This window comes from Notolabrus celidotus, chromosome 8 (genome assembly GCF_009762535.1).
Source record: "Notolabrus celidotus isolate fNotCel1 chromosome 8, fNotCel1.pri, whole genome shotgun sequence".
In the NCBI taxonomy this organism is placed as follows: Eukaryota; Metazoa; Chordata; class Actinopteri; order Labriformes; family Labridae; genus Notolabrus; species Notolabrus celidotus.
Genome location: NC_048279.1, coordinates 29,384,975 through 29,398,718, shown reverse-complemented (window position 1 = coordinate 29,398,718; position 13,744 = coordinate 29,384,975). Strand labels below are relative to the sequence as shown.

Below are 13,744 nucleotides of genomic sequence, written 5' to 3'. Positions count from 1 at the left end.
TATTTAAAGGCTACTGTATCGCTGCTGTTGGCATCATTCTGTGCATCTGTTCCAGATGATTATTGGCAGTGAATGTAAAGGCATTCCTGAACAGGGGGTGAATAGTGGAGGATAGTTTAAATAGAATAAGTCTTTATACATTACAGAAGCTAAAATATGCCAGCATTTAATGTGGTGGAACATTTCCTCTCCACATTTGTCTCTGAAGATTAAGCCACAGAGTTAGAGTCTCTGACTTTGACTCCAAAGATCATTTTAATGCATGTACAAAAGCTGAGCTCTTTTTACACCAAAACTAATCAAACTTGTTAAATATAGTAATTCCATGTGCAAACAATCTGAGCACTCTGAAGATGGCACCATGCTGATCTCAGTGGGCACAAGAAAACTTGCCTGAAATACCATCACATGGGCGCAGAGCTTGCTTGCAGCGCCTGCTATAGCAAGCCCCCTGCTGCGAGGGCAGGTGGTGATCAGGGAGGGAGGGAGGGACGTAAACGGCAGCAAGTGTAAGAAAAAAAAAAAGAGCTAATGTTATGCCCGCCACATCTGTAGTCTTCTCCTACCAGAGATTAAAGCACCCTGATTATTCCAGCTCTCACCTTGAAATGCTAATGCTAACACAGAATGGCGGCTAATAGACAGATTACATTATTCTGAGGGCTCCGATTTGCATTGTTTCTAGTGTGCTCTCTCACCCCTCCAGCTGGAGCTTAGCCGTAGACAAATCCACCCACTCCCTGTTTAGTCTTTTGTCCTCTGTGAGGATGTTTTCAAATGTCATCCTGATGACAAGCAATGTTGTGAGAGCAGAGGAGAGCAGGCTTCTGCTGCTTTTGTGTAACAGGCTTCTCAATGGGACAGACAGGCGTGCACGCACACACACTGTGATCACGCCGACACACAAGCCATTCATTTGCTCTGTTTCGCTCTCCGTCTCACACTCTTCTTGATTGTCTCTTGTCCTTCTCTCTCTCTCTCACAGCACACCACATTGCTATCACTGGGGCTGACTGGATTAGCATAGTAATGTGCCTTGTTGCATCACACTGGCTGTAATCAATTACAGCCGGTCATCCACTGTGTATAGCTGCAGACATTTACACTGGTCCGCTGTTTGTTAATCATGTCCAACAGCATTTCATCTTTAGACCCCTTCAGTCTGCTCTTTAGAGGGAAAAAAAATAATAAAAAAGGGCAGACATGAAAAACATCAGCAGCAGATTTACTTTAAACGCTGAGTGAAAATAAATGTCCGGCAGAGATTTGTCTTGGTGAAGCAGGCTCGTACAGATGCTGACAACTTTCACTTTCACTTTGTCTTTCAAAGCATGAAGGACATAAATGACTCGGACACAGCTGAGCTTCTTGATTTTTTACACCCCCAGCAGGCCATATAATTATGTGCATTAAGATTGTTCCATCAACTGAGGTGTGCTTATATTTACTTCTTAGTTTATATATTTTATTAAAGCAGCATAGTGATTATTTTGAGTAGGAGTTGTAGATCTTTCTTCAGGTGAGTGATACCAAAGGTAGTAGAGATTTGCCCTTATCAATTTCAGTTCAGGTAATAAACTCCATCAAAGACATGGAAATGACGTTACCTAAAGGTTTATGGACTCTATTTGGTTGACAGGGGAGGAAACAGTCTATATCCTGGATGACGAGACATCACACCGTTGTAGTGACTTCTCGATCACACCCTAAATAAGCTTTCCTTGTTGGTGGTTATCTTTTACAGGGACTACGATTAACAACATTAGCATCATGCTGTTGGGAAGAGTACTTAAAGCTATACATTGAGCCCATAACCTCATTAGAAAAATGTAACTAATAATCAAAGTTCAAAGTAGGGTAATTTCTCATCTGGTTTCATGGAGTCAGACGCCTCATTCCTTTACTGGCCATATGAAAGTATTTCGGCAGGAGACACTTCAGCACTGGCCTCTCATTTTAAATAAAGCTACATCAACTTGTATTATATGGTCTATATTTGGAACAGCAGATAGAGATTTGTAATTCTACATTATTTTCCCAGTTTTCTTACAAATCACCTGACTGTTTTAGATACTTGAATCTGATTGGTCAAAATCCCACAATCACGGAAATTGATTCTCAATAGCAAAGGCAACACCCGGGACAACCAGATCTCACATGTCAAATCAAATTCATCCGTGGTAAGGAGTCCAATCACGTTGCTTTTAAATCAATACTTTGTTTCAGTTTGTTTGTATTTTTTAGTTATAGCCAGGTAATGAGTAGAGTAACGTACAGAAAGACAACACGCTTTGCGCCGAGGTCTTGTCTCACCGTGTCAGGATTCTATTTTGTATAACCACTGCCTCCCTAACATTATCCCTTACATGATCCTCATCTTGTTTCATACAATCAGCATCTTTTTGCTCCTGGGGGAATTGCCTCCTTCTGGCTATTTGAAAGAATGCTTTTGAATTGGCTTCACTTTTCTCAACTCAACTCAACTCAAACTTTATTTATAGAGCATGTTTAAAACAACCGGGGTTGACCAAAGTGCTGTACAGATCAAAAGCAGCACAAATGACAAACATAACATACAATACAATACTGAAATGCCATAACAAGATGCAGTACCAAAATAAGTAAACAGTGCAAATATGTAATAAAATAAGATAGAATAAATAAATTCAAATTTGTAACCATGATGTTAAGTCCACTTTGTAGTGTATGGTCTAGACGTCTTTAAGATGGCGGTCATTAAAAACATAATATTCTTATATCTTAGCATTAGTAAGAGCCCAAAGTCTTACTTTACAGTCAAACTGTTCCCATATCATTGACGCACCTAGCAATATGTTGTCACCTCCCTCAAATAGAGGACATACACCTTCCCACAAACACACACACACACACACACACACACACATGTGAATTCACACATCCACGTCCCTTACTGTCTGCCTCATCAGATTGCATCTACTTACACTTAACTCCCCAGATAGCGCTGTCTATTTGCCTGTGTAGCTGACGACACGTCTGCCGCCTCAGACGTTGTGCAAGTTTTGACCTCAATTCATACCCAACTGTGTATTACACTCTCTGCCGCAGCTGCAGCACAGATTGTTCCAGATTGAAAAATCTGAATTTCTCCAGGTTTGAGACGAACAAACCATTGTCATTCCTGCGGTGACACTCTGTAACCTTTAAATGGAGTCCCTGTCCGTCCACGGCCACATGTGTCAATCGCAGCATTGAGGAGCGAGACGATCCGAATCTGACATTTGTTCTTTGAAGAATTGATCAGAGGAGGTTTCAGCACAAAGATATCCTCATAGGAGGGAGGAAGCAGCTGAAATATCAGCAGCAGGGCTGAAATATGAGCGAGGCATGCTGGGCGAGGTTAATGATGTGTCCTTTGTAAAACAAATCTGTTAGATTTTCCTGATGTCGGATTGACTTCTATTTGCATGTTTTCAAGAGTCTCAAGTCCTCAGAAACAACATTCAGTCCGGCTGCAGGAAGATTACAGTTAATGAAACTGTTTTAGGTGCAATGGCGCCGTTCCTAAGCATGTTCACCCACCATTCCAATCAAGTAATCAGTGGCACTCTGATTACAGAGAGTCACTACAAGGATTTTCACTCCTTAACAGCTCAGCTTCAGATTATTCCCTCAATTAGCCATTCTCAAGCTTCTTGTGGTGTGGATTCAGAGTCGGGATTAAAACAGCTTTTACACAACTTACACAGGACTTCACAGATGCTGCACAAATAATTGATGAGCAAATACTGCTTTATTAGTTTATTGGTGTGTCCAAATTAGCAGCTCCATGGCAACCTGGCTCCTCCTGGGATGTAGCTTATAGATCAGAAAACACAGCAAAACACAGTGTAAGACTTTGTGCAGACGATGAATGCAAGATGCTAGAGTCTGCAGAGGAGTACTATGCTTCTCTTGCTCCATTTAATGTAACTCGTTCATGATCAAAGGCATGTTTTTAGGTTCAAAAGGTCCCTTTTCCACCTTTCTCTCAGTTTTTTTTTAAAGTTTTATCCCTGCCGTAGCTGTTTCTCTTTTATTCCCAGATTTCTCAGCCAATATTTTTCGTTTTATTTTTGGTGGGTGCTTTTAAACCCTTTGACTTCATCTCTTTTACAGATTTATAAGTGTGTTAAACTACAGCTAGACGAGGGGTACATTTGTTGCACTTGACCTACTTTATTTGCCCTTTGTTGAGATGCTCTTACATAAAGTACTTAACCCCCCACTGTTTTAGTTGAACTGATATGACTGTGGTGGTGCCGGGCGGGTACTCTTAGGTGTAATTTTGTCTGTAACAATGAGTATAAAGGAGCGTATACATGCAGAGCTACTCTCCACTGAATCAACTGGTTATAAGTATTATTTATCTGCTGAATTCCAGTCAGACATTTTCTGGACTCCTAAATTCTGTCTGGAATGAACAACTCTGATTTAGAGTTCTTTATGATCTGAAAACAAGACTAATTGAACTAAATTGTCATAATTATGACATGACAACTTCTTAAAATGTATTTTATTTCTATCAAAACGTGACAAATCAGAAGTTTTGGATTCAGACAGCATTTGTAATGCATGGTCAACCTGTTCAATTTCCCTGGCTGTCCCCTTAAGCCTGCAGGCATTTGGGTATTAATCTCTAGGTAGTGGCAAGAGTTGCAACCAGGCTTAATTCATTTACTTAAGAGCTTTTCACGTGGGGTTTAAAAGTTAATAGGACGATCACTCCGTAGTGCATTTGATTAAACCCTCTTAATTACCCCAGGTATAATGGGCTATTAGCAAAGGCCCTGTTGTAAAAGGGCAAGTGGGAGATGATTGTTTTTATGAGATACTTTTTGTTCACCTATTCCAATGTCAGGATTTTACTGGTTATTAGAGCTTAATCCTGTGATACACATGGGAGTGCTTTGTGTTGTGACTTTCTTCTGTTTTCTGACTGAATTTATTTTAACTGACCTTTGGGACAGACGGGGACCGGAAAAAATCTGGGCTTTGCAGTAATAGACAAATTTGTCAAACATGAACCCATTCAGTACGCTACAAGAAAATCATGCATTTGACTTTTTATTCCACTAATATCTGTCACTTCTTTTTTATTTCAGGCACTTTCTTTTTAAAACGGGCACAGGAACGACACCTTTCTTCGGCGCAGCAGCCCCTGGTTACACCATGGCTACAGGGACGGTTTACTCCACACCAGCGCGCCCTCTGCCCAGAAACAGCCTGTCCAGGGGGGCTTTCAAGTTCAAGAAGTCCCCGAAGCATTGCTCCTGGAAGTGCACCGCTCTGATTGCTGTGGGGATCGCTGTGGTTCTGTCCATCATCCTCTGCTACTGCATAGGTAAGATGAAGAGGTTTTACCTTTGACCAATATCAAAGTGTTGTGCAATGTTCATTTAAAGGAGGATTCTCATTGCACAAACACAACCAAAACATAGTATTAGAAAACAGAGCATGCAGATTGTGAGACATTACTGGGGTTATCATTTTAATGAGAGCCACACAGCAACTACATTTTCCTCTTTTCAACTGAAAATTATAGTTAATGATGGAAATTAGAACCAACTGTAGTCTTGACTTCAGGAAGTCTAAAATTGACACTTGAGACTTAAAAGAAAAAACTCAACTTTTGATTTTATACTTCTAAAATCTCTGCAACAATAAATGTACAAAGAGGACAGCAACAGAACTTCCTGTCGTATTTAGTGACAGGACACACTGTGCATGGATGAGACTTGTTCTCAGCAGCGAAAAGGATCATTAATTAAAACAGCTTGAAAAGAAAGAGTGTGAATCATAAAGGCTGACTTCTGCAGTCAAGTTTTTACATCTTCACTTGGTCTTTTTTATGAGGACTTGTGAGTGGATAACTTGGACTCTTAGAGAGTAAAAGCTTCATTCAGATATGTCCCAAAGGTCTTTATACCTGCCCTGTCTCACTGTCTGCCTGAAAACTCTGCATCTGTCTAGCTCACAACAGGTTACAACGGTCAGTTCAAAGCCAGATTGCAACTACAGCTGTCTTTTAAACTTGCAGACCACACCAGCTCCAGGTGGCAGTTAAAAAAAAAACAAACACAACCTCTCTACGTCCTCACTCTCATCTACTCAAAAGCGTTAGTCCCTGATCGTGTCTGGAAGCAGTTCAGGAGGTGAAAATCTAATCTGTAAACTGCTCACATTAGCAGATATTCCAGGCTGACCATCTGCAACGGCTCAGGGGCTTAGACCAGAACTTTTCCCTTGATACTCTTGATGGGATATTCAGCCAAAGACTTTAATATCTGAGCCTGCTATGGGGACATTTATTCTAGGGGATTACACAGGACTCTTTGTGCAGCGCTGATCATTTGCAAGTTAACGCTATTATAATCTGACAATATAGAACATCTAAACTCTAATTTCTAAAAACCTCAGCCGTCTAGCCTGACAGAATTAACCATACACTAAGACTTTGGAATAAATACTGCCTCTGAAACTTGTTATTGTAAGATTTGGGAGGTGCAGCTGAGCTGTCACCCACACATGAAAACCAGCACTTGTTGTGCCAGAAGCGACATATTTCTTCAGTTCTAGGGAGGAAAAAACATGACTCCATTATCTGCGGTGGCATTAGACAATCTTTAGACATGTAGTTCGGTCAAACGGAACCAATGACAGACAAGCTGTCAAGCGTGAATGAAGCTGACGTGCCTCTTAATCTGTGTGGAGTTTGATCTCTGCCAGGAGTATTTCTATTTCACTGCTTTTTTTCCTTTTTGCAGAAATTACAGATGTCCTGATATGATTCAGTGGCGTCTGTCTGACTAAGCTCCCAGTCAGATATGCAGACATGGCCCCGGTACAGTTTCCAACAAGACATTCATGCCCGTTTCCCTCTGACAGGGGGCTGTGCATCATCCCGGCACTTCTCATCCCCAGTTCAGAGAACGACAGACAAATTATGTCCTTAGGGTTTCCTGCTCAAACACAGGCAGGGGAGGCTCAAATGGCCGGCACAGATGGCAACGTCAAAATGAAACACAAGTTGAGAATCTGAACTCTTCCAACAAAAGGAAGCGGACATGAACAGTTGAACTTTAAAGAAGACCTTGGTCCACAAAGCTCTTTGTTGTACTAGCACCAAAACTCGCTCATTCTGTCAAACAGGAAATGCTTTTATCTCGGTCAGGAAGATAAACTAATGCTCATCCTCCCCCCTCTCCTATGGGCATTATTTCCTTTGAGAAGGCTTTTTTTACAGCCTGTGTCAAAGCTGACTTCTTGCTAACCTTTAGAATCTTGACCACAGCAATAAACCCGTTACAGATTCATCTCTGCTCATGCCCTCTCCTGTCATCCAAGCCCTTAATCTTTACACTGTGCCTCTCTCCCCGGGCGGATATATAAGTATTCATCCAGCTTGGAGGCAGGGGGAAATGTGACACAGTTGTATAAGGAGAAATATGGGGTTGTTGGGAAGATCCTATAACCGCTGGTTTATTGGTGAAGAGAGAGGGGAGTGCGCTGTTGGAGGAGAGGTCATAAATATGCTATATCCATATCAATATTCACAATCCCCTTTATTGACTAAACTGTTTTGTTGCCTGTTGACGTTCATGATCTCCCATCATAAAATTAGCATGGATATATATGTACTTTTTATAACATAGAAACTCCTCTGCATTTACGGATGAGTTGCTATTTTTATTTGCTCTCGTGCTCCTGACAGATCGGCTCAGTTTACACGGGGAAAAGGAGCAGAAACAGTCATTTGTTCAGCTGTTGTCACTAACAGTTCAAGCAGATTGGATTCATTTACAACAATTTCATCCCAACAATCACCGACTTGTTTAATTGTAGACCTGTCAGATGTTTGGGAATTGTATTTTTGGCTGGGTTCCAGAGTGTGTGACTGACTGGTGCTTCAGCTGCTTTTTTTCGTGTGTGTTTGTGTGTGTGTGTTTAGCAGATGCAGCCCTTTGCCACTTGCCTCAGGTGCCCGAGAGTGTTTCCACCACTTCCTCTCTCTTTCATCCGCCGCCAATTCACCTGCCAGGTGCAATGACTCAAATAGATACAGTGTGCTCTCATACTTTAATAATACTTTCCCACTGTCAGCTCGCGCAGTCCCATTAGTGCAAAGACAAACTGAGAGACAAATACAAGCACACCTGCTTCTGTTATACATTAAAACAGGACTGTGTTTGAATTTAACTGAACCTTATTGCTCGGATTGTTTTTTGTTCTGTAGCTCAGGGAAAAACTGCCTCAGCTAAGAACAAATATCTCAGGTTAAGTGCTTTTTATTGAATGAATTTTAAGAATAACGAGCAGAGTAATCTCTCAACTCGACTCTGGCTGACCGACAGCAACCGCTTCTGTAATTCAAATGAAGCAAACCTGCTGAGGTGAGGCGTTCCAGTTCCAGCTCTGCAAACTAGCCTGATTGGAAGGGTTTCAGCAATTGTTAAGATAGAAGGAGGCTAATCAGGACTGAGTCCAGTATTAGAGCTGTGACTCGATGCAGAACACAGCATGTGGAGCTTTGGAAATGCACCTTAGATTGAACGCCACAAACCGAACCCAACATCATGAACATCACCCTCTCTGAACATGTTTGGTCAGAATGTTTTTAAGGAGAGTAGTTCTTCTTCTGAAATGAGTCTTTGAATGACACATGATGGACAAAAGGGTCTTTTAATTAAGCATGAATTATTTAGTTTTATCAGTTGGCATCTTTTTTTAAAAGTGCATCTCACAGTTTTTTAATTAAAGACGAAATAATTCCCCTAAAACCTTGTGCCACAAAAATTCAATTTACTAGATAAAGAGAAAATCAATTTGGTGTTATTTGAATGTTGTTTTTAAGCTGGCTGATTAAAGCTATGCCTCACATGAATATGATGAAGTTGTGGGCACTTTTGGTCTCCCCAGGCTGGTAACCAGAGAAACATGGTGGACCCACTCTTGAGCAACGAGTCTTACGTTTGGGAAAAACAGCACTGCTTCTTTTGAAAATCTAATACTCATAATATATTCAAGTAACTCCACAGACACTAAGAAAAGGTGGAACTGAGCTTGCTTCAATTGCCTCAGGACCTAAAACACAAACCCAGTCTTGGTCGATGTCGTGTTGGAGATGTTGCCTTTCTGTTTGAGGTTGTTGGAGACTCTCTGCAGAAAACTGGAACATCTTAGCCATGCTCCGAGCTGTGCGGCTTATATAGAAGAGTCCCCAGGGGGATGTTTCTGGGAAGATGTGCAGACAGGTTCCAGCATAAAACAATGTTTGTCTCAATAATTTTGAGGCGGTTGAGCTCCAAGTTGCTGTTGGCACACCGTGACTCCAGATGGGCCACCTCGCTCTCTGGTAAATGGACTCATTATGCTCAGCAGCGACAGCTATCAGCATGGCATCCTTTGCATATTTTAACAGTAAAGTCTCAAGAAGTTCTCTACTCATTTCTGTTTTTTGAAGCCTTGGTTTTCTCCGCTGGGTGATATTATTTATTCCTCCTGAAAATCATGAGATACAAATTCACTTGTAGCATAATTAGTGCTTTGTTTTCCAGGTAACAACAAGAATCATGTGAACAAGATAGGTAATTTGCTGTGAGAGCAGCCAGGAGGATTTCTCCAGCGCAGAAGTGTCTGTGCTTCTGCACACTACATTTCCTGTTGGTGTTAAAGCTCAAGCAAACATGTTGTAGACTTGCAAATTCGACCTCCAATCCATCGTCAGAAGAGGTGTTCCACAGGGCAGATTTTGACTTCTGAGATTAGAGGCCAGCTTTTCCAGCTTCCTGCTCAGGAGGAGAATAGCTCATGGCCCATACATATTAATTGAACTGGCCTGGGCTGCAGGAATAACTTATGCAAATGCGTAAATTGAGGGCTATTCACCTCAAAGCAATTTGTTGATGAGGTAAGTGGGGATTCAGACTCTGGTGGGCTGAGAGCAGTGAAGAGGGGAAGGCTCTTGGTGGTTCTGTGGTGTGCGTGATACACAAGAATCCAGCACACACAGTGACCTCTCAGGTGGAAATCTGGCAATGCTGGAGGTTGGTAGTGTTGAACTCCGGAGGGTCTGCAAGAGTAAAATTGTGCAGGTTTTTAATCAGTAACTTTGCTCATCAGAGTGTTTTTGACTCTGCCTTTTACTCATATTTCACCACAAGCTTAACACCAACATTCAGAGGGAACTATAAGGTGGAAGAAGGTGAAACTTTCTTGATATTATTGAACTTTGTGGATAAAGTGGTACAACTTTAATAACCCCAGATAATCTATCAAGTGACATCCTTGTAGTCCCAATCCTTGGTGATCAACTGGTGGGTTGGGACCCAAAAGTGGGGTGCAGAGTCATTTTCAGTTGGTCCCAGGTGTGTGACAAAAAGCGTTGGATGCGACTGTATCTTTAATAAAATGATGAAAATGAACCCTGTATTTGACAGAATGAGCACTTTGAGGCTGTCTTCTGTCTCTAAGTCATGGTTTCAGACCACACTGGGGTAGTGGTGCAGAATTTATTTGAACAATGAATCTGAAAAGTCAGGATCGTGAAGTACATTTCCTTGAATTAATTTCATTCCTAAATGAAGACACTGGTAGGAATTGCTCTACAGTTTTATTAAGACTTAGAATAATTTGAAATGTGAAATAGTGGAATTTTAAACATGCAATTTTAATTGTAGTTAATTGGGATTAATTATTTAAAAAAATAAGTTGCATTAGTAATACTTGATTTGGTGATATGAGAAGATATAGTGTCTTATAATTTGCAAGACTTTAGAATATAATGTCTTGTGCATACATATTATTGGTGTACAGTGTTGGGAACAGGTACAGTGAAGAGTAGACCAACATTTATGATTTTAGCAACTTAGCTAAAAATGAATTCTCCAAAAATAAATAATTAATTGAAAATATATTTGAGAAACATGAATTTGTTCTTCTACTTTCAGTCAGTTTAAAAAGCATTTTCACCAATCATCTTGCCAGGGTCCAAAGTTTAGGTCTGGTTAGTTCATTAGTTGATTGGTTCAAAACCAATGACACTCCCATCAAGCTTAGGTACACTTTTTATTTAGTGTAAATGACTTTGAATTGAAGTTACTGTTATTCATTGCAGTTGTATTTGGAATGTGAATCTCCCACCAGCACAACAAATCTGCCTGTTTTAATAGGTAATAATGAAGAAACCTTGACTTGATTAAATTAAAGCACCTGCCTAAGAAGGAATCCTTACAGAGCTGCTAGCATGGCTGTTGTCTTGTAGATTTATTAGAGGACATCTGCACATCCAAAAAGCTGTATTGCACTGTCAGCATAAAGTCAACAACTCCTTTGAGAGCACTCTGCGTCATTCTTTGTCCCCTTTGATAAAGCATTGTGTCCTGTCCTCTGTCAGGGAGAGATTTTGCCTTGACATTAAAAGACTTTTCTGCATAATACTTAGTTCTAATTTTGCAAATGAAGGTATTGTTGAAAAAGAACGTGCCTCCTTTTATCCTTCAAGTAATACCTTAACCTGCTTTACTTTAACGCTATCAATCATTTGAGTAGAGGAGGTGTCACTCTTTTTACACACTCAGGGTGTTTCACTTTGGGTTAATGCTCCATGTCCTCAGTTGATCCTTTCATTTTGGCACCCAGCTCAGCTCTCAGTGTGTTTCCTAAAGATTCTGTAGCCTTTCCTCAGTTGAAAGCCTCCTACAAGTTTGTCCAAGAAATGAAAATATTTACAGAGTAAACTGTTTGAAAAGTTGGTATTTCAATGTGAGAATCTCACAGTTTATCTAGGCCAAGATTTTTGTCTGCGGCTGTCTGTGTTGCATTTGAATGAATTTCAGCTTCAGTAATGGGATTGATGTAAATATGATTGTGGATGGAGAGGAATCAGAACGTTCTGAAGCTACAATATCAATAGCAACAGGAAACAGCATTGATGTTGCAGAGAAATGAAACAATAAAGCAACAAAAGTGTTCAGATCTTTCAGTCTTTCACAGTCAGATCTGTTAGACTCCATGGAGTGTTGTTGAACAGGTCAGTGCTAACTATTGCTTCATTTTTCAATATGTTTGGATCTTAATTACTAAAGCATACAACCTCCAGAAGACTACTTCATCTTGAATACAATATGATCTATTCATAAGCTAATTTTATGCTCAGATTGATATTCTGAAAGTCTGGCAATATAACAGAAAATTTCTCCTTGAAATAAATGATTTATTGAACAGACAGGTGCTATATTTTGAAACCAGAAATGGCCTTTAAAACACCTCTTTTCAAAGTCGACACTCCTTTGACAAAAAGAGCAATTCACATGCAGACCTCAGGGCTATCTTTTCTACTGCTGCTTTAATCAGTTCGTTTTTGTTTGTCAAGCAAACATTGGAACCATGAACTGTATATACGGACAATTTGAAGCCCATTGACAGCGTCCGCCATATTGGAAATGCTGACTCTGACTAACATTCAATCAACCCATATTCAGGCAAAGAGGTGGATTTAATGCAGACTTGCTGCAACATGCCCACTTGTCAGTCCACTCAGCCGTGTTCCTTATGTATGTATAACTTGTAGCCTTGATAAAATCAAAACCTTTACATTATATAAAAATGTACCTCTAAAGTGTGTGCTGGGGAGCTACATACCCCACACCGTTTTTTGAACTAGGCTGTAAACTTTTCCCAAGGTTACTGCTTGATTCAAACTACCAATTTCAAATACCAACATCATACTATGACACAAACATATTGATGGAGGCAGCACTGGAGCAGTCAGTTCTGTGTTCTGTGAGGTGAAAAGACTGTAACTGTTTGTTAATGGAGTCAGGTCTTTGAAGAGCACATCGTAATACAAAGGTCTAACTCTGTGGATTCCTTTCAGTAATGCTGTCAAACCCAAGCTCTATTTGTGGATGTACTTTTAATGGGGGCATTTGACCAATGGGACTATGTTGCAGCCATTACAGCCCTTTCATGTCTGCCAGCTGAAGCAATCCTCTATGGCTATTCCAACATTTTTTTTGACTATCAGTCATTTAGACCTCAGAATGTGTGAAAAAGAGAGCCAAGGGTGAAAAGTTCTTTAGTTCCCCTTTAATTACTGCTATCTGTGATGTTGCTGTTTTGTTAAACAGGCAACTGAAGTGAAATGTAACAGTCAGGGTTATGTCGGCTCATTGTACTTGGAAGCCAAACATTATCGCTCAGTTTTAAATCTCTATGTTTTGATAAGAATTCAAGGCGACAGAGCACCTGGGTTTCTGATTTACCAAGGACAGCGCTGTGTCTTCTGACTAAGCTGATGCCAAATATATTCATCAGGAGATTTTAAACAAAAGAGAACATGCCCTATTTCTTTACACAGCAACTGACTGATACACTTTCCATACAAGTTTACCATCTCTCTTTTTGGTCTCCTTTACATTTGATATTCTCTCTGGCCCCTCATCCACCTCTCAAGTTATTTGCTGCAGTCAATATCTATCTTCCCAGCGAGCGCAGAGTGTTGGAGAAAAGTTCCCCTCACAGATCAAATGGTCGGAAATCAAGATGCTTCCTCAGCATGTTCCCTGGCTGGTGACTTTGAAGGAGATTGGCCCTCTCGCTGCGCTCACAGGAGCCCTCAGTCTCCCAAAACAACAAAAACACAGTTTGATTGCATCCAATACTGTGACAATAAAGCAGGTTGGCTGAATGAAAGCCAGGCACAGTTTAGTTATGTAAGAAGACT

At 40.6% G+C, this 13,744-nt stretch overlaps 1 protein-coding gene across 1 annotated transcript in view; it reads left to right on the top strand.

The window, feature by feature from the left end:
• The window catches only part of si:dkey-237h12.3 (teneurin-3), a 174,646-nt gene that overhangs the window by 83,941 nt on the left and 76,961 nt on the right, over positions 1–13,744 (top strand). The window contains exon 6 of the mRNA XM_034690605.1: positions 5,124–5,362. Coding sequence (XP_034546496.1) covers positions 5,124–5,362 — 239 coding nt within the window. The remainder of the gene's footprint in view (positions 1–5,123; positions 5,363–13,744) is intronic.